The sequence below is a fragment of the Gossypium hirsutum genome, chromosome D06, assembly GCF_007990345.1.
Source record: "Gossypium hirsutum isolate 1008001.06 chromosome D06, Gossypium_hirsutum_v2.1, whole genome shotgun sequence".
Taxonomy (NCBI): Eukaryota; Viridiplantae; Streptophyta; class Magnoliopsida; order Malvales; family Malvaceae; genus Gossypium; species Gossypium hirsutum.
This window is the reverse complement of record NC_053442.1, coordinates 62,905,800-62,930,077: the sequence shown is the minus strand read 5'-3', so window position 1 is coordinate 62,930,077 and position 24,278 is coordinate 62,905,800. Positions and strand designations below refer to the sequence as shown.

At 31.0% G+C, this 24,278-nt stretch overlaps 2 protein-coding genes across 5 annotated transcripts; both read left to right on the top strand.

Annotated features, from left to right (window-relative positions):
- Positions 1 to 8,920: 8,920 nt before the first annotated feature.
- On the top strand, positions 8,921 to 15,582 carry LOC107962357 (integrator complex subunit 9 homolog). Of its 3 annotated transcripts, none has more exons than XM_016898702.2 (11): positions 8,921 to 9,598; positions 10,018 to 10,374; positions 10,477 to 10,691; positions 11,024 to 11,347; positions 11,468 to 11,678; positions 12,662 to 12,754; positions 12,828 to 12,919; positions 13,952 to 14,069; positions 14,195 to 14,280; positions 14,794 to 14,845; positions 14,946 to 15,582. In XM_016898702.2, exons 1-11 carry the CDS (start codon positions 9,590 to 9,592, stop codon positions 15,453 to 15,455), a joined length of 2,067 nt encoding a protein of 688 aa, XP_016754191.2. In that variant the 5' UTR covers positions 8,921 to 9,589; the 3' UTR covers positions 15,456 to 15,582. The 3 variants fall into 3 exon arrangements, with proteins under 3 accessions (XP_016754191.2, XP_040952059.1, XP_040952058.1); XM_041096125.1 differs by having other exon boundaries at positions 8,922 to 9,598; positions 10,134 to 10,374; positions 10,496 to 10,691; XM_041096124.1 differs by having other exon boundaries at positions 8,928 to 9,598; positions 10,134 to 10,374.
- A 1,404-nt stretch (positions 15,583 to 16,986) lies between these two features.
- Positions 16,987 to 23,653, top strand: LOC107963207 (xylose isomerase). 2 transcript variants are annotated; one of them, XR_005915111.1, is made up of 19 exons: positions 16,987 to 17,093; positions 17,185 to 17,289; positions 17,452 to 17,526; positions 17,597 to 17,726; positions 17,826 to 17,917; positions 18,022 to 18,072; positions 18,868 to 18,944; positions 19,092 to 19,146; positions 19,377 to 19,478; positions 19,870 to 19,921; positions 20,206 to 20,251; positions 20,342 to 20,397; positions 20,977 to 21,028; positions 21,298 to 21,377; positions 21,694 to 21,764; positions 21,957 to 22,060; positions 22,456 to 22,951; positions 23,036 to 23,113; positions 23,445 to 23,653. XR_005915111.1 is itself a non-coding variant. In XM_041096123.1 (16 exons), the coding sequence occupies exons 1-16, from the start codon at positions 17,037 to 17,039 to the stop codon at positions 21,963 to 21,965; spliced, it is 1,110 nt and encodes a 369-aa protein (XP_040952057.1). In that variant the 5' UTR covers positions 16,987 to 17,036; the 3' UTR covers positions 21,966 to 22,319. The 2 variants fall into 2 exon arrangements, 1 of the variants encoding a protein (XP_040952057.1); XM_041096123.1 differs by lacking the exons at positions 22,456 to 22,951; positions 23,036 to 23,113; positions 23,445 to 23,653 and having other exon boundaries at positions 21,957 to 22,319.
- Positions 23,654 to 24,278: the final 625 nt, after the last annotated feature.

Sequence of the window (24,278 nt, the reverse complement as noted above, 5' to 3'; positions counted from 1 at the left end):
AATTTAAATATTATTTAAATGCATATTTGTTACTTGATAATAACATGTCTAAAATGGACATTTTATTTTTCAAAAGCACTTTTTAACAGCAATGCTAAACACTCAAATTTTAAACTAAACTTTTCAAAAGCACTTCTCAAAAGTATTGCCAAACTAGCCCTTACAACCATATGGCAACAAATAGCTATGGTGATGGCAAAATTTGAATCATATGACGATTTCAAATTGATTTGTTTTTCTTTTTCTGAAAAGTGGATGGGGGGCGGGTTAGGGTGAATTTTTCTTTTTGAAATAGTGGGTATGGAGCGGTTATGGTAATTGCTTATCATGTTCCGTCTTGCCCACTTTATAAAATTATCATTTTAGCCATATATATGTATAACTATTATAATGATAAATTTGTAATAAAATGTTATAGGAAAACTCGTATGTTTTATGTTTAACTTTTTTTTAAAAGTATTATATGCAAGATTGAAAATATTATAAATAATTAGAAAAATTAAACGGGGTAGGGTGGATTTTTTTGGGGATAGTGGGTATAGAGCGAATATAGTAATTGCTTATCTTTCTCCGTCCCGCCCCTCTTTCTGAAATTACCATTTTACCTTAAAGTAAATGTATAACTATTATAAAGATAAATTTGTAATAAAATGTTATAGGAAAACTCATATGTTTTATATTTAACTTTTTTTTAAGAATTAAACATTTGACTTTAAAAAGATTGAAAATATTATAAATAATTAAAAAATTAAATTGGAGTGGAGTGGGGCGGGGCGGGGCGGGGTGAAGGATGGATGCACCCAATATCCACTGGAATGGTACTAGTTTTCAAGATTAAACATCTATAATAAAACGAGACGGATGGTGGAGCAGAACATATCAACTATAGAACAATGGTAGATTTAGCAAAATATACTCCCACCCGTTTCATTGTCATCTCTAATTAGATAGCTCAATGAAAACCGAATCCCAACACATTTCTGCTATTTCTTTTTCCCACTACATAAAACACTTGTATCTTGTAAATTGGCTCATAACTAGGAATGATTATAGCCAATGCAAAAGAATCTAAAGATAAGCATTCAACGGTGTATTGGGAATTGGTTCATTAACCATTCAATGTTGAAACAAGAAATTCATATAGGAAACATACATGTGAATAGGGATTCAATGATTCAAAGATACCTTTTCTTCTTCCCAAAAACAAAAAGGGATTCCAATGTACAGCAATAATATGTGGCCAAAATAAGAGCTCTTCAATAATGCTTACAGAGTACTTAGCTAGAAAAAACAAGGACCACCAACTTGGTGGGTTAAATGGTTGTAGAAGCCTATATACAGCTAAGGACATGACTATACATGGATGAATCGACTTACTATCAGGCTAGCATTTACATATCTTTTTGGAATCTTTTAAGATATATAAAGCACATGTTCTGGTCCATGAGAGGTTAATTGATTGCAGTAAGTTACAGCCTGCCCCGAAAAAACCCTACCGTATTTAAAATTTTCAGTTTTTTTTTTCTTCATGTCCGTTTTATGGTTCATGTTCAGAATTCGTGGCTGCTTCTTTCAACAATGTCGTCTCCAAAATTTAAACTTGTATCTTCCCTTGAAAATACAATGTATCTTACTATATTACATATATATTCGTGTTGTATATAATATATTGTATCAAATTTTATGTCTATAATGTTGATCCATAGCTTGCTGTGTGTTTTGTAGTGTGATTTAACGTGTTAGCACATGACAAACCACATGTTGTAGGTAGTCTAGGCATCAAGTTTTGGAGTTTGGCAGTTTTTTACTTTGGACTTGTCATTATCGTTTTAATTATCATAGAAAAAACTTCGATTGAGCGTTCAAAATCAAGATGAAGACTTATAGAAGTAAGTTTATACGATCATATTGAAGAGTTGTAGCCAATCACGGCTTTGTATCATGTTTAGTCAGATATTTGTTCAATTGCAATTGTAAGAAGCTACTACTAGTTGTAAAAATAGAAATGGATGCACTAGTTTGTTTACCGAGGTTAGAAACTTTCTTATTCTACGAGGTCTTACCTAGAAAGTACAAGTTGTGATTTAAGTTTAACTCACTTACCAAGTTGCAAACCTCACTCCTATACTTCAAACTAAATCACTCTCCCTATGAGTCTTCCCCTCTGAAAACTTAAATGTAAACCTATAGACGATTTAGTTTACTTTAATGATGTTTGCACTACAAATTAATTCTTCAATGAACAAGTGCTCCATTTCTTCGTCTATTAAACCTAAACAAGTCGTTGTATGTATAAGAATCAATGTGAATATTTAATTCCACAAAAGTAGCCTCTGAATAAGTATTCAATAAAGAATATAGGGTAAACTACTAAAATAGTTACTTTTATTTCCCTCGGGTTACATTTTAGTCACTTATATTTGAACTGTTACATTTTAGTCACTTATGTTATCGTGTTGTAATATTTTAATCACTGAGTCGTTAATTGCCGTTAAGGGTGTAACGGTGAGCTGACATGGTACGTTAAATCATCATTACAAAAAAAGGTCAAATTATACAATTGGTCCCCATATTTTTTTCGTTTTGAGCAATTTATTTTTTTATTTTATGTTCTTTTAGCTTCTTTTTTTTCATTCTCTTATACTTCTCCCTTTATTTTCCTCATTTCTCCATCTTTTTTAACGTAAAAGAAAAAAAATTGCTCAAAACGAAAAAATATATATGGACCAATTGTATAATTTACCTAAAATTTTCATTTGAAATAATGATTTAACGTGCCACGTCAGCTTACCATTACACCACTAATGGAAATTAACACTCAGTTACTAAAATGTGACCTGAGGTAAACAAAAGTGACTATTTTGATAGTTTACCCAAGAATATAACTTCAGAGTTCTTGTCATTAAACTCCTTAAAAATCAAACCTCTATTATACGAAATTCGATCACATTGAAAATCCCGATCATATCCTTACTTAACTTGACTCTTGCTTGAATTATCTTCGATAATGGATTGCTAAAAATCCGCATATATAACTTTTAATTTTTGAATTCCTTAATCTTAAAAACTTTCATCCAACATTTCAAAATAAACACGAAAAAATTACTTATCAAATTATTAAAAGGAATATCGTATATCACATTACACCCGAATTCAAGTAACATATATCTACTCTAACCCTGGTTAGAAATAGCAGCAATAAATAATTGAATGTAGTATTGGTCTATATCTTAAACTAGCCACAAAAAACTAGATGAAAATATGTTAGAATTATATAAATATATATGTGTATATATATAATATTATTGTTTAGCTACCCTACCCCAGGTAATACCTCGAATGAATCGAAGATTCAGTTGTTAAGGACTTCGATTGCAATGTTCTGTCGTCAACATCATTGACCTAAAAAAAACTACTATTAATTAATCACAATAACACATTAACTATGCACTATATTAAAATTAAAAAATTAGATTAAAACGAAATTTAAATACATCATATTCACAATACTAATACACTATAATTGTTTATCGTGTAGTTAGCATCGATTGTGAGTTAGTACTTGACTTGTGAAATTAACTCAATTAAGAACATAAATACTCTCGAATCATATGACTTATTTTAATTACGGAAGGATATTTTCATAATTTTCTAACTGAATTGGTAGCCGATTAACCCATGACACCAACTCAATCAAAAGTTTTATTATTAGTATAGATATTTATTAACTGTCATTATCAATATGATAATGATTGAATGGAATCTTTCACACATATCTATCAATAGTCGAAATTTTATTTATACTTTTAAAATTTTTATTGAATTAGTTTCATGAGTTAAATCCATTATTAATCCAGTCATGAAAGCATTAAAATACATGTAATTTTACAAAGTAACAAATATTAACATAAGAGTATCTTTTTTTTCTTTTTAGATGAGAAAGTACTAAAATATCCTTACTTTTGCAAAATAACAAATATTAACTCAAGGGTATTTTTGTCTTTTCCTATTATTTAGTAAACTAATATTGTGATAAAATTTGAGCTTATGGCACGTGAATTTTAAACTTTTAACTTAACTCTGTTAATCAAAATCGCACTTAATTTTAATATAATTTTTTTATAAATATGTTATTTTACATAGACTTTTTTTTTCTTTTTACTCACGGCATGGTTGTCTCATGTCATTTTGGATGGATGGTGTGTTTACTTAAAGTTAGTGTAAAAACAGCGATGGCGGTGAAATTAGATACTATAACATGAGATAAAAAAAAAACTAAACGTATCACACTGAAAATAAACGCCCATCCAAAAGACCTCATAAAATTATAATGCAATCATCCGAAAACACCATAGTTACCTTTCCAACAAGAATGGGATCTTCTTTGTTATTAAAAAAAGGAGACAAAATTTTGTTGCATAGCATTGAGGGCATACCCCCCAAAAAGAAGAATAATGTCATTGAAAACCTTATCCTACGTTGGTGGCTACACCGTCCTATAATATTTTGGCCAATGACTTTTTGTTGTTTAATTGTGAATCTTGCTTCCTCCATTAGAATGATGTTGATCTTCTTTTTTGGCATGCTCATAATTTTAAGGACTAAGGTTACGACCATTACCACACGCAATTTAGAACATGCGGTCGATTGAGTCTTAATTCGATTGGCATGGTTATTATTAATATAAGAGGACGTAAGTTCGAGTGTACTGAAGCGCATTATCCTTTTATTTATAGGTTGGGAGGGGCTATGGGTAGTGCTAAAAGTATTATGTCAAAAAGAGTAAATATGATCAGAACCTATAATTAGATTGTTCAAAAAGAAAAGAAAGGAATGTGAACCATGCGAGATGATTCTCGAGCTCATTGTTTTTTCATCATTGATAACGATCGATTCGAATTTCACTTTATTTAGAAGATAATGTTATTGTAAAATCGGATTGTATTTGACAAACTAAACGAAAAATTAAACAGATTCACAATTAATACTAAATTTATTTTATTAACAAAATCATGAAAATTTCAAACTTAAAAATATTATCAATTAACTTTCATCAAATTTACTCTAAAACCTGAATTAAACACTAATGTCTTGTTTGGTTACTAGTGCAATAACATAAGGAAAACACTTATTCATTGCATATGTATTACAATAGTTAGACACTAAAAAAAGGATAGTTAGTACAAATTTTTCCTTCTCTTTGCTAAAAATAAGTTATGGCTAGTGTCGTATCTAAGGGGGCTGGCAAGGGCCCCGACCCCCTTAAAATGTAAAACCGTCCATTTAGGCCCTTTAGAAATTTTAAAATTTTAAAATAGTAAAAGTAAAATTACACTTTGGCCCCCCTAAAAATGATAAAAGTTGATTTAATCCTTCAAAAACTATAAAGATATAGGCTATTAAAAATTGCAATTTAATTTTGGCCCCCTTAAAAAAAAATTCTGGCTCCGCCCCTAGTTATGGTAGTGGCTAAATATGACCGATTGAATTAGTTTATTGCTAACACATATACTAAAACAAGTGTAAAAAATAATACCCCTACCAAACGTAGTATAAAAAGTTAACACCGTTGCATCTGGATATCAAAATATATATTTTTTCAAATATAGGTACTAAATCGAATAAAAAAAATAACACATGTACCAAATTAAGAAGTGTCAAATTCAAGTACGATTTTTTTTTTCTGATTTCTCAATACAAATGGTAGACCAAAACAATGATCCCAAACGAAAAAGACCCACCATTTTAAGATTGTGATAAGGTGGAGGTCTCAAATTGAAATGGATGTCCAATAAGAATGGAGAAATTCTTGGAAAGCAGACTATTAGCAACTCCTATACATACACATTTCAATATGTATAGTCCAAAGAAGAAATCATAACGAGCTTGGCGATTGGCTATCACCAAAACTAAAGTGATACTGTTGTATTGAAAATTATAAAGGCTGCCATTGACATGGCTGCTCATGAAACTTGCATGAAAAGGACAGATCAATTTTCATATGTATACAATATGGGCCTTCGAGATTGGTTTGTTCTTGGTGGACAACATATTTGTCTAGAAAATGAAAATGGTGGAGAGAATATACAGTCTAAAACCCAAGGTAAAGTGCTCAACTATGTTTTGTCGTCGAATGACTTAGACTTGGTGACTGAGAATCACCACAAAATGAAAAATTTTGGTGGCTAGGGTGACCTATTAATGACGTAGGTTTTCATTCCGTAGTCCCCTATAGGGGTTGGATTAAATAAAACCAAATTTTAATAGAGCTATAGTTTAAAACAATTGTCGTTTACTAATTAATGAAGTTATATTTTGGAAACATTTTATGATTCTGCGGACCAAATATTTTATTTGGTATTAAAATTTAGACTTGTTCAAGGGTCGGGCTACCCGTGTAGGCTCTTAAAGTCTCACCCCAAAATTTGGGAGAGCTTGGACAAAAATATTAGGCACAAAAAGTGGGTTCGAAAAAAAAATTAGACCTATTTAAAATACGGGTCATGCACGGGTTTAAATATTCAAGGCCTGAGCCTGACCCAACCCAATCCGTTTTTAAGTTTATAATACTTTATATTATGTTATTTTTATATATTATGTAATTTAGAACACATTAAAAAAATAAACCTATACTAAATATATAATATTATTCTAATATAAACATTAAATTAATGTTAAGATAACTATATAAAAACTTTCGATAAATAAAAAATATTAAAATATTAAATATTAAAATAATATAATATAAATATTTTTTTTTAAAAAATAATATGGGCGAGTTTGAGCCAATATTTCGGACCGGATCGGGTTTGGGCAAGCATAAAGTATGTTAATATCATGCTTAGGACCAACTTGAACCCGGCCCGATCCAGACCATGAGCACCTCTATATTGAACTATAAATGAAAAAGAAATCATGTTATTTAACTTTATTTCAATTTGACCTTATTTGATTATTTTTAACAGTATATGGATTAAATAAATAGTTGGGGGATTGATTTGATCTAGTTCCAATAATAGAGAGACTTTTCGAGGATTTTCACCTAAAAACAAGTCTATAATCTTTGTACTTTCCTTAAATTTAGGGTTTAGTCTCGTTATTTTAAAAACTTAAAATTTAAGTCTTCTACTTTTTTTATTTAAAATTTTCAGTTTAATCGGTGCTGTGTTAATATTTTCTATCGAATTTTATTAACTTGTCATATTTATTAATATGGAATTAGATACTAATAAACATGTTAAGTCGGTAAATTTTGATGAAAAAATTTAATGATGTCAAAAAGGAAGATTTTAAATCGAAAAAGTAGAAGGATTTGGTTTTCATATTATTTGAGAATTGAAAATTTAAATTGAGCATAAGACATTATTACCATTTACTTACTCGAGTTTTGTTAGACTAGAAGTTTTATCTCACGTATATGCATACGGAAATTATGTACTTAAAATGCAGGTGTAAACTTAAATAATAATATCAATAAATAATGAAATATATGGTATGAAACTAATAATAACATACAAAATTAAATTAATATAAATTATGAGTAAAAAATAATTTAAATTTTTAGTATAGATACGTTGAAATATAATATATTATATTCGATTATATAAATATATTATCTATAAAATTCTACATACATAATATAAAGATACTTATTATATAAATAATTAAATATTCTATTTAGTAGTATTTTTCTTTACTTAATGTAAATATAATAATTTAAATATAAATATAAATTTTATATTTTATTTATTATATAAATTCATTTAAGAAAAAATGTTAGTTTAATAAAAACATGATTTTATTAATTATAAATATAATAAATCTTTTTATAAGTGACTTTATTTAACCAAATATTTCCGTAAATTAAAATTTTATAAATAATAAAAATATTTAAAATGAAAAATTCAATAATATAATAAACAATAAATGTTATTTATTTAGCTCAAAAGTGTTTGTTTTTTTAAACTCGTACTTTTATATATACTAACTTCTAATATCACATGCGTTTAATATTTAATTACTTTTTAAAAAGTATTGTAATTTTAATTGCAGCAATTAGCGCAAAATAATATTTCTTATTTGACTTGTTGAATATAATTAAAATATATTAACTTATCAATTCAAAAATTTTAATAGAAATTTTCAAAAAATAATTAAAAATTTTTTAATATATTCAACATTCAATATAGTATTACTTTATGTAATTAATGCAAAATAAAATTATTTAAAATAATAACTAATTAATATAATTAACTCTATGATTAATTATGTGATAATTAATATGCTCAGAATTCTATTCAAATAATAACTCTTTTTTACATTAAGAAAATTAGTACATTTTTTTATTAATAATTGTAATTATCATAATTTTTATTAAATTATAATTATTCTTAAATAAGTTTATCTCATTATTAATCACTTTGATCCATTTTCATTAAATCAACTATTCCTTCATTATTCTAGTATACTTAGCATTTTTCTATTATATTGTATTTTTTTTTGTTCAAAATTAAATTTTATTGATTTAGAAATCATTATAATAAAAGGAAACGAGCTAAGGGTTTCAGTACATTGGAACTAAAAAGTAAAACCTAAAAAAATATATATGAAAGAAATTATATGAACGCTTGATTGAAAGTCAAGTCATATTGAGAAAAACATTTAACTTTAAAAATGTAACGTTGATGCAAATGCAAATGTTATGATATAAGCCGCTCTTCTGAGCTTCAACAACCAGCATGAATCTTTTTTGTAAATTCATGTAGAGAAAAAGAGAATGATGAACGGAGAAATGTGAAGAGTGATGGTGCTATTAAGGGTTAAAAGGCTCAAAGGTTTTTAAAGGAATTAAAATGGACATTTTGCTACCGAAATACTAGCACTAGCGATAATAGACAATTCTTATAACTTGAACCTATGATGTGAGTACGAGTAATGCCACTTTGACCTTAAATCTGATTGGGCTTCTTAGATTGGATCTTCAATTGGGTCCAAGAACACTAGTCCAATTACCTTGAAAACTTTGCATTTTCGCCAAACAACCTTTGCATTTTGCTCGAATGTGAAATTCAGGTATAAATACATACATACATATATAGATGGATATGTATATGTATGTATATTCGTATGTAACTATTAATTTTCTAAGACTTTTGAATGGCAATACTTGTGTGGGGGAATATAGCCATATAGGCAGTTTGCCTCTTGTAATTCTACTACTCGTTTGAACCATGAAAAGAGCTTAGTCAAATAATGCCCACCAAGTGTTCGACAAAATTTCATCTGCTTTTTATAGTTATGCACTTAGCTTATGATGTCTATTTCCAAAAGAAACGTCCTTGAGTTGAATTAAGCTCGAAAGTTGAGGACTTTGGTTGATTTCAATTCACAATTTTGGCTCCAAGGCAGCTACTGAGCCTATAAAAATACAAAATGGAGACTGCAGCGTGGGGAGCCTAGGCTGGAGGCTATTGACAGAGGCGCACAACCCGTTCTCTCTTTCAATTTCCTTTACAAGTTTGGCTTTTTTTCAATGTGATTTCTGTTTTGCAGCTGAATTTAACTTGGCTGATCCTATCCATTTCCTCAAATGAAGTTTGTAAGTTTACTGCTTTGCTTCGTTCTTGTTTAGTAGGGATTGGTTGCAACTTGGAAGGATAATTATTTAAATGGATTATTGTGCTATACATTGATGGGAGTTTAGAAAGTATTTTGCAAATGGGTTTTCTATGATTTAAAAGTGTACTTTTTATTAAGACTTACACTTGTTTGCTTTTTAGAAGCAACAAAGCAAGTAGAAAGTAACAATGAAAGGGTACTTAAAGTTAACATTTTTAGTTAAATGAAAGTGCAACATCTATGTAGGTTCATTGTTTAGTTTTTAAACTTCATTATTGGTGTATGAGAAAATTGTACTTTATGTATCCAGTGTACATATTCATGTGTCTGTTTGTGGAGATGTCTTATTGTGCTTTCAGTTATGTTCTAAGGGAATTCATTTAGTTTGTGCATTTGCAGACATGCCTTAGTAAAGGAGGTGGTTTCCATTTCCCACCTTGTCATATGCTCAGTGTGTCCGGGTTTAGGATCTTACTTGATTGCCCCTTGGACCTTTCATCTCTTGCCATTTTCAGTCCTGTTCCAATTGCTTTGGAGGCCCATGAATCTTTGGAGACAGACTCGGTTGTTAGGAAAAAGCAGAAGATTGAGAAAACTCTCGATGCAAATGATTTAGTATGTGCAGAGCCTTGGTATAAAACTGTAAAAAGTTTGCATCTATGGGATGCTTCCTTTATTGATGTTATTTTGATCTCGAGTCCTACGGGACTGCTTGGGTTGCCTTTTCTTACTCGAACTAAAGACTTTTCTGCAAAGGTAAATAGAGTTTGGGGAATGCTTCCTTTTCAAATATTAAGTGGTGATGTTTGTTAGCTAAGCTGACAGTTGTATCTGTGCTTTGCTTTTTAACCTGGTTAGATATATGTGACTGAAGCAGCAGCAAGAATAGGACAGCTTATGATGGAGGATCTTGTATCAATGCACATGGAATTAAGGCAATTTTATGGACCTGAGGATTCTTCTTTCCTTCAATGGATGAGGTGGGAAGGGCTTGAAGTTCTTCCGTCTGAACTGAAGAAAATTGCATCAGGCACAGATTGTGAGGAGCTGGGAGCTTGGATGCCTTTGTACAGGTAATTATCACTCCTTATAAATCATATGTATCTATTTATCTGTAGATTAATTTGGTGCACACTTTGGTCAAAAGGCTTGTAGAAGTATCATGTTAGTCTTCAGGCGTCATTTCTGATTGGTCAAGGTAGAATGGAGATTCTTTTCAGGACAAATCCAATAGGCGAATTTGTAACCTAAATACTGCTTTTAGAATGCTAACAGTGCCTTTAACTTTTTTATGATCACTATCAGTTTTGTATCTATAAAATCTATTTGTTTCCAGATTTATCCCTTTACAGCTTATTGCATTTAGAAGTTGATATATAAGATATTAATGGAGGGTGCTTTTCAGTGCAGTTGATGTGAAGGATTGCATGAGGAAGGTTCAAACACTAAAATATGCAGAAGAAGCTTGCTACAATGGAACTTTGGTCATAAAAGCCTTCAGTTCTGGCTTGGAAATAGGGACCTGCAATTGGACAATAAATGGTCCAAAAAGAAATATAGCTTATATTTCAAGCTCTATCTTTGTTTCTACACACGCGATGGATTTTAATTTCCTTGGTCTTCAAGGGAATGATTTGATAATATTTTCAGATTTCTCAACTCTGGATACTACTGAAAATATGGAGAATGATAATACTTACTGTGATCCAGTTACTTCATCAAATGCTAGGTAATTCTACTGATGGTAATAATATATTAAGTTAGTTTTACTTGGATGCTTTTCATTTAGCAAATACTATATATATTTCTTTAGATCTATAGAAGTGAAATCTATGCATCATGTTTGTAGTGATGATTTGTACAATTTGGAAGAGATAGCTGCATCCTTGCTTAAGGATGATGAAAGTATGGAGGAAATGGAGAAACTTGCTTTTATATGTACCTGTGCCTTCGATTCTGTTAGAGCAGGTGGATCGGTTCTTGTCCCCATTGATCGACTTGGAATTGTTCTATGCCTTTTGGAGCAAATGTCACTTTTGTTGGAGTCTTCATCTCTAAAGGTATTGCATTTTTCATTTCCTTTCTTTTGGATTAGCGTATGTAGCTACTTATTCACACGAACACATTGATGTGTACTTGGTTGAGTGAAAAAGTAAAATGATCGAAGAAGATGATGGAAAAGAGAAGAGAAAACAAATTTTTAACGTGCTTGATAAGAAAGAGAAGTAAGAGGAAAGAACATAAGAAAGATTATCATTTTCCTTGCCAGTGTATGAAAACAAATTATTCCAAATTGGAATAATAAGAGGAGAGAAAAAAAGAGAGGTGCAAGTTAAGTGTTCAAAATTTTGCTTTTTTTTAAAAAAAAAGGAAAATCATTTTCTTCCTCTCTTTTTTCAAGTCTACTAAGCAATGAATGAAAATAAATTTACTTGTTCTTTTAATTTTTCCATCTTTCCTACAAAGCTTACCAATTGAAAGACAAAATATATTTTCTATCTTTCTACTCCAATTTTCCATCTTTCCGTCTTTCTAATTTTCTTTTCATCTTACCAAGCAAAACATTAGAAGCAGAAGCATACCGTCAAAAAAGGAACACAGGAGCTGACAGATATGAGAGACAGAGAGAGGAATTGATGTTTCTCAGCTGAGTCTTTTTTTTTGTGAAAATTCTTGTTTCATAATAACTAATTTCTACTAACTAAAACTTAAGGTGTATTCTCCAGCTATATGGTTGATATGTTTAACTTGGAACTGTGGCCTTCACCTTTGGACCTTTTTGATAATCACAAGTTGAGGTCGGCCATGCTCTTATAGCTTAAGTTTCCTGATTCAGCAGGCTTTGTCCACACTTTTAAGACCGAAGGCTTGTGTATGGATAGTCATTTTAGCAACTATAACCTATTTCTAGGCCATTGACCTTATAGCTTAAGCTTTCTGGTTGAGCAGTTGTCTAATAGAAGAACAAATAATAATGTTTTAACTTGTATACTTGCTTCAAGTGAGGCCGCAAACAGTCATATGCTATACATTTCTTGTGCAGGTTCCGATATACATTATATCTTCTGTAGCAGAAGAATTATTAGCATTTACCAATATAATACCAGAGTGGCTTTGCAAGCAGCGGCAAGAGAAGGTACATCTTAATCAGTGACTTATCGTCTCAATATAAATAAAGGACCTTTTCTCATTCCTTTTTTTGTTGACAGCTTTTTTCTGGTGAGCCATTGTTTGCACATGTCAAACTCATAAAAGAGAGGAAAATTCACGTGTTCCCTGCAGTTCATTCAGTTGAATTATTGTAAGATATGCCCATTTGTCTGTGTCTCTATTTCCTGCTGATTGTTTACTCTTGTAAACAGAAAATGTTAACTGTGGCTGATAGGAGCAGAACTTTAACCAAAATGAGAGAAAAATAAAGAGCAAAATAAGAATGCATTAACTGCAGAAGTGTAAGAATCTTTACAGAATTACAACCAATAACTTTGTCCAATTCGAGAAGACAAATCTCCTTGTTGAAATTCAAATACCAAATCACACCTGAAACCGAAACGGTTCCTAGGATAATGGATGAGATGGTAGAACAGTATTACATGCTCATTCCATGGGTCTTTGAAAGTCTCTTGTTTGATCTATGTTGACATTTTTACCTTTCACTACCTGATTTTTTTATTGAGCACTTTTCTCTTTGTTACTATATTAGCCCTTCTTCTTATTCTTGTTCCAGATGTTTAACTAATTTTTTAAACAGAAATTAAACTTTTCAGGGGAGAGACAGAAAAAATAATCCAACTTCTTAAAATTCATAAAATATTGATTTTAAGTAGAGAGAACTAAATTCAGCACTTGGCCTATTTTGCATGCTAAAATGCGTAAAAAGTTCATGTGGCAGAAGAAACCTACAAATTGCTGCATGTTGGTGTGGCGATTAACTCAGCATGAACTTTGTCAGACTTCGTTTACCATGTTTCATAAGTGATGTGGTGTAACAATTTTGCCTGAACTGCTATAATATCAGCTTAAAATTTCTTGTTACCCATAATGAAAGTTTAAACAGAAGGGTCATGTTTTTTTGACATCACATTCATGGGTTTTGAGAAATATCTTTTACCAAATGGCTAATGCTTCATTTCCTGCCGACTTCAGGTTCTAACACATCAATTAGATGCCATTCTGAAAGAAAGATGTATTAGGGAAGCAAAATGTAACTTAGTGATAAAGCATTGAAATGGCTTTAGAACTTACTAATCAGTTTGGTATGGTTAAGTGCTTGAATGGTTATCATGTATCACATATTTGTAATCACCATGAGATGCTTATATTATGTATGCAGAACCAATTGGCAGGAACCTTGTGTTGTGTTCTGTCCTCACTGGAGCCTGAGACTCGGTCCTGTCGTTCATTTGCTTCGATATTGGTGCTCAGATCCAAACTCTTTACTTATCCTTGAGGTTCTACTTTGCTTCTATGTTTTATCAGTGCATCTTTGTTATTCGTTTATGGCAGGATACTAAACTTAATATGAACTTAATACAATGCCTTTGAGCAATGAAATGAAGTTATGTAAATTTTGCAGAGTGGTGATGATGCTAACTTAGCTCTCTTGCCTTTCAAGCCAATGGCAATGAAGGTTCTTCAGTGTTCCTTTCTGTCTGGAATAAGGTAAGATCTCTTGTTCTCTAAGGATGCACATACAAGTATTTCACATAAAGAACTTTAAGCCCGAGGAAAGCCTTTTAAAACATCCGTCTCGCATGCTCCTTTTAGATTGACATGAGAACTCAAATTACATGTTCAACAGAAGCTTTGACTTGACAAAGGGGCAATTTAGTGGTCAATATTCTCATATTTTAGGCTATGCATGGCCATCTAAAGCTATCTTGAAGAAAATGACTGAAGTGTGAAGCTTGGTCTATATATGTGCGTGTGTATATATACAGACATATATTGCAGGATAAAATTAGATCAATGCTGTTTTTTCATTTTCTATGTCAAGCAAATGATGTTTTTCTCCAAACAGCAATTAGGATAATAATTTTAGCAAATTCGTCTAGCTTGCCTGATGTCTGATGACAAGAAATTTATGGATTTTTACTACTTCAAATTGTTCGTTCTTTGTATGGAAAAAAGGGTTCATCTCGGTTTTATCTACAATTGCACTTTTTTTTCTTGCAGTTTGCAGAAAGTTCAACCCTTACTAAAGGCTTTGCAGCCAAAATTACTTCTGGTGATCATTTCTACTTCTGTTGATATTTGTTTTTTTTTTCTATCCACTTGTGTAAGATTCTTATTTATCTAACTGCACTTTGTGCTTCTGTTTAAGACAGTTTCCGAAGGATTTGAGGTGCAAGATCCAAATTTCTGAAGCAAACACGATTATTCACTACTCTGAAAATGAAACATTATGCATGCCAAGCTCCAAGGAGAGCACAGAAATTGATATAGCAACAGATTTGGCTTCCCAGTTCCACTGGAAAACATTGAAGCAGGAAACAGTCACGAGGCTGGATGGAGAGCTTTTCATGGATCAAGGCAAACATCGGTTACTTTCTGGGTTTCGGCAGGCAGACTCCAAGCAACACAGACCATTGTTACACTGGGGTTCACCAGATTTAAAAAGGCTTCTAACTGAGCTGTCCAAGATGGGCATTACTGGAACCTTAAAGAAGAACATGGACAGTGCTGAATCTAAAAATGCTGCCGGCATTATAGACATTGATGATCCCGAGAAAGCCTTGATCGATGTTCGAGAGACTGGTACTGTTATCATTACTGCTGATGAGAATTTAGCCTCTCATATTTTCAAAGCTATAGATATCGTTTTGGATGGCATTTGAATGAAATGCAAGTATCATTCTTTGATATCATTTATCCATCCATTTATACATGGAAAGCTTGGAAGTTATAAATTTTCACATATGACATGAAAAAAATACAAATAATTATAAAAAAATTTAAATTTAATCAACTTATGTTATTTCTATGCGATAACTTATATTTGGTTCATGTATTTCTATTATTCAAAATTTTTTTGGTTATATTCACATACTATATAAGTTAACTTAAAATATAAAAAAATAAAGTTAGCCAGTTTAATAATCATTATATTTTTTAGTATTTTTTATTTTTAATAAAATTATTAATTTTTATAATCTCAAAAAAAAATTTACTAATTTTTATTATTTTCAATTACAAGTATATGATGCAAGATGCATTTAAATATTTCTATCTAGTTTTTAAATTTTCAATTTTAGTGCTTTATTTATTAATTTTCTTATAATATTTATTCATACGGATAACATGGAAGTGATTAAAGCCATTGAAAATAGACAATCAGCGATTGCGAATTCAATCATAGTTAGAAGAATCAAAAAGATATTAAAATATGAAATATTGTGGTTTTTTTTTTATTTCTAATAGTTTGATGTAAGCACTTTGAGCTTAAACTAATTAAAATATATTGGAATGTTGAAATACAGATATCATATTAAATGTTGTATGCAAATACTACCCAATGATCAAATGTTGAAAATTATTTTAACATTCCAGTGTATTTTAACAAAAAATAATAATTAAAAACATAATATAAAATATAACATAACATGAAAATACATTAAAATCCATATAATTTATATACAAAATACAAGTGTCATATTTGAAAAATAATTTACTATCCATCTTTTCTTTTTTACTTTTAAAAATAATTATCCACCATTTTATTCAAAAATAATTTTTCTACGTGGAAGAAAATCAAAATTTTTTTTATAAAAATATTTTTAGTAATTTTTTTTAAATAAAAATTTTAGGATTTAATATCTTAAATGTAATCATTATTGAAACAGAGAGTACGAAATATCAGGTACAAAAAGACTTTTTCCTGAAAAAAGTATCATTTTCAATGCAACTTCACTTACAAAATCATGCATGGCTAAGCTTCACTTCTTTTTCTCGAAGTCCCATATTTTCTTTCAAAATCCGTACGTCTCCTTCTCACTTTTTTTTAAATGCTTGTACATGTGTGCATGATCTTCTTTATATATTCAAAAGGTTTTTCTTTTTCCTTAGAGATTAACATGTGATATAAGATGATGGGTATTTGTCAAAATTCATTTTTTTAATGTTTTTGTTGGTTTTATGTGATATTTGATGATTGGTATTCATAAAAGAAAAGATATTTTAATCTGCCAAAATGAATCAATGTAAGCTTATCTGGCTGTTAAAGCTTAAATTTGTGTTTTTTTTACTATAGTTTGATGTTTTAACGTTTGATGCTACCCCTATTCTCTTATGTGCTTAACTTTTTTTTTGGATAACCATCAGTTGATTTTTATTGTATTTTAAGTTCAGTAATCTGTTTGTTTTGTTCAGATTTTGCAGGGTTTAGTTTGATACTTTGAGTGATATCAGTAAAGAAGAGTATGGCAAGGAAGATTTCATATATATTTCTTTGTATGAATGTGATCCCCCTTTTAGCGGTAAAAACCCCTTAAAACTGTCAATTTTTGTCCTTTATAATGATGTTTATATGTTTCATTTATGTAATTATTATGTTGTTGTTTAATTAAGGCTGCTGCATCACAAGCTTGCTCTGCTCAATCTGATGCAAAATGTTCTCAAACCGGTGAATGGAATGGGGAATTTTTCCCTGGAATTCCCAAAATCAAGTATGAGGTAAATACTTCAATGGTGAATGTATTTTCATACTTTGCTACTACTAGAGCATTATGTTCTTCCTCTTCTTAGCGAATTTCATTAGAAATCCGAATTCTAATTGTGATTGCCTTAGTGTTCTTTATACAAACATTTGATATTCAACACTAATTTTGGTTGCAGGGTCCTTATACCAAGAATAAATTTGCATATAAATGGTATAATGCAGAAGAGGTGATTCTTGGGAAGAAAATGAAGGTCAGTTTCTATTTCTATGAGATTTTTTGGGACACTAATGGCCGCTGACAAGTGATTGGTATCGTTTTAGGACTGGTTGAGATTCAGTGTGGCATTTTGGCATACATTCCGTGGAACTGGTGTTGATCCTTTCGGTGCACCTACGAAATTTTGGCCATGGGAAGATGGTACCAATTCCATTGCTATGGCAAAAAGAAGAAGTAAGATTTGAATGTTAATTACCAACCTACCTTTGATCATCGATTGATACTAAAATGCAACATGTAACTCTTTTTGATCCTTCTCCAAACAATTTGCAGTGAGAGCCAACTTTGAATTCATAAACAAGCTTGGTGTTGACAGGTGGTGTTTCCATGACCGGGACATTGCTCCCGAGGGCAAAACACTTCAGGTTGGATCATTTTATATATTCAAATGCTTGGATATAAACTGGTTTTAGAAAGCTTTTGATTGATGTCTATCAATCAATTTTATTTTTATCATGTTTGGTTGTAGGAAACTAATTCAAACTTGGATGAAGTGGTGAAACTTGCTAAAACACTTCAGGTATCTGGCTGAATAAGTACGTAATATTGGATTGGATCTCTTTACGCTTATTTAGTTTTGTTTAAACAGAAATTCTTTCACTAAGGGAACTCGTTACGCTATCATGTTGATAGCCTCTAATGGTGTCCTAGCCCATCTAAGAGCTTGCCAAGTTTCTTGTGGATCAATGTCACTACCCTTCTCCGCATCGTTTACTAAGTGTCAATTTCATTGTTTCCTAGCAAAGAACCACCCATCAAAGCTATTGTAATAGGGTTAACTGAGCCGATTCGAACAGGCACAAGTCAACTAAGGTATTCCTATAGCAATAGAGGGTTATAGATTTTCGGTTTACGAGGTAGTATGGGATTTGTAGTAGGTGAGAAACTCACACATTTAATAGCACAGAGATAGGTTTTGTGCATGTTGTTATAGAAGCCAAACTATGTGGATTTGTTCTTTTTTCTTTTTAAGTTTTTCTCCATGTTTATGTCCGAATATGTCGAACTTTGGTATTAGACATGAATGCTTTAAGAAAATGAAGAGTCAGAGCAACCATATAGTGGGGGGTCTATGATATTCATTTTATCTATCAGTGCTCTTGTAACAACATACATATATATATGATTATGGCATGAAAAATTCCGTGCTACAAATTTCACATTGCTCAAAATAATTTAGCATTTCGTGCTATCTTTCTGGTATCAACAATTATTCTTGCATGTTGAGCTTCAAGATTTATCTGTTTAAGTTTTTTCTTGTATGAAAAACGTCAAGGTATTTGTTTCCTAAGCATCTCTTTTATATGCTATGCAGGGAAACAATATCCGTCCACTGTGGGGTACGGCTCAACTATTTATGCATCCTCGTTACATGCATGGTGCTGCTACAAGGTAATCATCTACATTGTTCTGACCCTTAATCAGATGTTTTGCATATATCTATTGTATATCACGTATGTATGTATGCATGCATGCATATAGAAGAAGGTGATTAGTTTGTCCATCGATGAACTTAATACCTGTCTCTTTGTTTTGCAGCTCTGAATTGGGTGTATATGTATATGCTGCAGCTCAAGTCAAGAAAGCCATGGAGGTAGGTGTTTAATCATTTATAACAACAAAAGGGAACTGTGTAATTTTGTCCTTCATTCTTTTATGATTTTTTTCCTTTAATTTTTTTAATTTGCTTTTAAAAGAAAATCTCTCCATGGTTGAACTAACCGTTTGAACCAAGAAATGAAGGTCCACCTCTGATCCAGTTTTTTAATTCCTTGATTCAGAGATTATATTGGTGTCCTATTTCTGTTAATTTTTTTTCTATAGGTGACACACTATCTAGGGGGAGAAAACTATGTGTTTTGGGGTGGTCGTGAAGGTTATCAAACACTATTGAACACAGACATGGAATTTGAACTTGATCATATGGTATCTATGTTTCTTCTACATTTCTTACTATGTTTTTCAATTATGTTTTTCATATTTTTCATTTTTCTGATTTATATTCAACATGTTTCTGGACATGAGTATGGGGATATGTCCCCCTGAAAACCCTTCGGATACAATAAAAAAAATTGAGAAAAAAAGTTGAAAATTACCCATATCCAACACTTACACTCGAGTCTTGTGTCCAACACGGTATATTCTTTTTTACTAAAATTTTTAGTGTATTTGGAAAACAATATCTTAATACTCATGCTCAAATATGTGTCAGATTCAGGTCTCGAATAAAAATGCTTTAGAAATAAAATCTCGGAGCAACATAATCCAACGCGGTTCTTTAGTTATCATCAAATTAAACTGTTTGATATTTTGATAGGCAAAATTTCTTGAAGCTGCGGCTGCCTACAAGAGGAAGATTGGATTCACCGGTAATTATCCATTATAATAATCTTAAACATTGCATGGAAACTTCCCTCCCTTCCTGAAAATAGGCTGGGATTAGCTATGTTGTTAGGATTTATGTATGACTGTTGGTATATTGGTATGTAATTGATACAGATATTTTTATATTTATGTTTGAATATGTGTTGGACAAGGATATCAAATACGGATTTCAAAAAAAATGAGGAATCAGAGAAATATAAAATAAGAGATTCTTTTTTTATTTTTTTACTGTTTTGTTGAAAGTCTGATGGAACATAATTTGATCCAGGAACTCTACTGATTGAACCTAAGCCTCAAGAACCTACAAAACATCAGTATGTTTGAACAATCCTATATGTTTTATGTAATTTATACTAATCAAATCCTTTTTGTTGTTTTATGAACTATGCTTAATTTTTTCCCAGATATGATTGGGATGCTGCAACAACAACTAATTTCTTGCGAAAATATGGGTTGATCGGTAAGCTCTAATGAGTTCTCGCCTCATCTCTCATAACTATCGTATAGAGATGTTCACGGACTGAGTTTGATTTATGTATGGTATCAACATTACTCTTATTTGTCAAAATTAGACTTAGTCCAAATAAAGTTTAAAATTTTTCAATACTGTCATCCATATTTAAAGATGGATAATGTAACATATTTTTAATGTTTATGTAATATTTAATTTTGATGTGAAAAACAGGTTCAAGACTTAAATGTTGGAGCTAGATCAACAAGGACCTAACTTTTTTTCCTATTTTGTTTTCTAAACTTAATGTTTTATCTAAATCCACTCAAATATTGAGTAAGTGTTCGAATTTAGACAAATAATCTGACTCTGGTCTACTTTCATAATTTCCTAATCATGGTTTCAACTTTCTGCACTCATTGTGTTTTATGATATTTTGTGGTGCAGAACTATTTTCTTTGTATTTGGTTCCAAATAGACATTATAATGAAGTTAACTGTTTTAAATTAATGTTCCTGAATTGAGTGTGAGTATCATATATAAATTTTTGTATGTATATATATACCTATTCACCATTCACTTTTGCAGGGGATTTCAAACTTAACATTGAGTGCAACCATGCCACACTCTCTGGTCACAGGTTTGTGATGTTCCATGTGTCAATTTTCTTGATTTTCAATATACTTATTATTTCAAAGAAAAGGTGTTCCTAGATCAGGTCAAAACTCGAAATATTTTGAAATTCTTTATCCAAGCTCGGTTCGGGCCTGAGGTGACCCTTAATATTTTATTAGTAAAACAGTAATTTGGACTGGATTGGTCCCGAATTACAGGTCACCTTATCAAAAGCTTGACCTGCACAAGTATCGTAGGGTAAGCTTAACCAAATGCATGCATGTAAATTCGCAGTTGCCATCATGATGTTGAGACTGCAAGAATCAATGGATTGCTAGGAAATATTGATGCAAACTCTGGCGATGCTCAGACAGGTACTATTTAATAACAAAAAACCATTCTTCTCTTACCTATGTTATTCCGACTCAACGTAAAAATCGTATTTAAGTATGAGTCTGTTGCCTGTATGAGTCTGTTACCTGTATACTTACTTTTCATGTTCTGGAGAATCTTCTATTATATCTTTATATAGATATCCAGATATCTGTTGAACATAAATGTCAAACATGAGTTCTTCAACAAAAATGAAGAGTCAGAGTAACAAAGATCCTTAAAAAATTTCTAGTTTTTGTTATAAACTTGGTATTAAAATCCTCCTAGAGCTGAAATCCGGATTTGTTTGCTATACAGGTTGGGATACAGATCAGTTCTTGACAGATACTCGAGAGGCAACTATGATCATGCTAAGTGTGATTAAAAATGTATGTGATTGATTCTTTTTATTACCTTCTGTTAGTTCATTGAGATTTTCTTCCTTACGCTTTAAGACTTTTCAGTATCCGGTAGTTGCCATTGGATTCCAAATATTTCAAAGTTGAGCTAAGTTGTTCTCAAACAAGGAGAAAACTCTCCCGGTGTTTATTTTCTCCATTCACAATACTCCTTTGTTTCAGGGACACTGAGCTTCTTATCGTTTGACCCAACAGACCTTTGGTGTTCGATGAGAATTTATTTATCATATTTGGTTCACTTTTGTTTATGACAGGGATGCAAAATTGTGAGTGTCAACTTTCCCTTATTATTTTCTTGCAGTTGTATTGTATCCTATATTATTCCAACTGTTCATTTTGTTCAAGAATCCGTATTTGATTCCTCTGTTCGATACATATCTGGATATGGTATAGGGATATAACTTTGTAAGGATCCTTCAAATCAGTGGAAAACCATAAAAGAATTTAAACTTATCCTTATCAGACACATCTTGTACCCTATGTTACTTGAACTCGTTGTGAGTATTGGATATGAGTATGTGTCTGACACAGTATTAGTAAAATTTTTCTTATTTGAGAGACATGGATAGTTTAAGAAAAACAAAGAATTTGAGCAATATGGTCCGTATCCGACTCTCACATACAAGTTCAACTCTCATTTTCTTCATCCATGGTTTTGTAGACGGAGAGAGAGCACAGATGTTGAGGACTTGTTCATTGCTCATATTGTTGGTGTTGACACCATTTTTTTTGATGAAAAACGGTGGCGACTTCCGTTTTTTTCGAAATCATTTATTAAAAACAACCACTTTTGGAGGTGATCCGATCACACCTCATCAAAAAGGATCGGTGGCGACTCCCGTTTTCGTTTTCATTTTTCAAAACCCAAGTTGATCCCGTTTTTCATCCAAAAAAAATGGTATCAACAGTTGGAATGGACACCTTAGCCCGTGGACTCCGATATGCTGCCAAGTTGATTCAGGTAATACCAATACGAACATAAAACAAATACATATATGTAAAATACTTTAAACATGATTATGACACGATAAATTACATGAATACGATATAGATACATGATATTAATGAACTTGATGATTATATAGGATGGTTCTTTGGCTAAGCTTAGTCATAAACGATATTCAAGCTTCTATAATGAACTCGGTGCCCTCATTGAGGTGATTTTTTTTTTTTTTAATTTCATTTTTGGACTAAAGCAAGGCATTTCCGATAACTGATTGAAGTAATATATTATCCTACAGGCTGGTAAAGCTGATTTTGAAATGCTTGAGAAGAAAGCAATGGAATGGGGCGAACCTACGGTTGCTTCAGCCAAGCAGGTACTTGAATATATAACTTCGTTGCAACTCGGTTTTAAGTGCCAGACATGAGTATATGCACGTGTATATAAAAGGTATCTCAAAGAATGTAGGGTCAGAGCAATATAGGTTTATATGCTTATTTAACTTCATGATAGACTGTTATCTCTCGAATATTACGGTGAAGTATAAGGTTTAAGATTCAAGACTCGTGACTCATTTGTATGTCGGATGTTTTCTCTCAAACTTTCTTCATTTACTAGCCATTGACATAAGCAAATTCGTAATATTGTATGAATCAAATCGAACCAGATCAAATTTGAAAATGATTATATTGTTTATGTTGTTGCAGGAACTTGCGGAAATGATCTTCAACTCTGTGCTATAAGAGGGACCTTGGCTAGCAATGTCTTTTGCAATTTAGCATTAGGAGTAATTGATGATGTTCAATAAGTACAGTTTATGTAATTTTCATTTTTTTTTTTAGAAATCTTTTGTACCTAAATTTCACTCTCTCTTTTTTAATTTGGTATTTAATTTTTTTATGTCCAATTTGGTAGACTCCATTTCCTAATTCGATATTTAATTTTTTTTGTCCGATTTGATGTTAGTTTATTGAGATAATAAAAATAATCAATGTATGGTGAATGACATGGTGTTTCTTTTTTGTATTTTAAATGTTTATCTCGGCTCCTAAGTGATAAAAAGTAAAGAAGAACTTATTTTCTTTCTTTTTTTTTGATTACCTTACTCGCATATGTATAAGATCGAACCTATTCGATCTCTAAAACGGATTACTAATCTTAACTTTTTGAGGAATCCTTCATCAGTGGTTGTGAATGACTGATTTTTCTCAACCTTTTCGACCTTGTTTTTGTCGCAATAGAACCATCTTATTTGATTCGTTCTCAATAACCATGAGATGATCATCTTAGCGTAACCATTTTGTCGCAACTTTTAGTTTTATTTATTTATTTCATTTTATTAATTTAAAATAATATTTTTTATTTTAAATTTTTAAAATTTTTATTTTTTATTAATATTAATTCGTTCACAACTCAATTCATATTTTTGAGCATAACATGCATTTAATAAACTTAAAATTCAAATCTTAAACTTTTTTCAATCAATAAAAATTTGAAGAAAAAAAATCATAAAAATCATTTTAAATATTCATTAAATCTGT

Coding starts and splice junctions, on each gene's coding strand:
- LOC107962357 (XM_016898702.2), top strand. Junction 10,692..11,023: donor GCTTGGATGCCTTTGTACAG/GTAATTATCACT, acceptor GGTGCTTTTCAG/TGCAGTTGATGTGAAGGATT. Junction 12,755..12,827: donor GCAAGCAGCGGCAAGAGAAG/GTACATCTTAAT, acceptor TTTTGTTGACAG/CTTTTTTCTGGTGAGCCATT.
- LOC107963207 (XM_041096123.1), top strand. CDS start 17,037: ATGGCAAGGAAGATTTCATATATATTTCTTTGTATGAATGTGATCCCC. Junction 17,918..18,021: donor CCGAGGGCAAAACACTTCAG/GTTGGATCATTT, acceptor GTTTGGTTGTAG/GAAACTAATTCAAACTTGGA. Junction 19,147..19,376: donor AAGTCAAGAAAGCCATGGAG/GTAGGTGTTTAA, acceptor TTTTTTCTATAG/GTGACACACTATCTAGGGGG.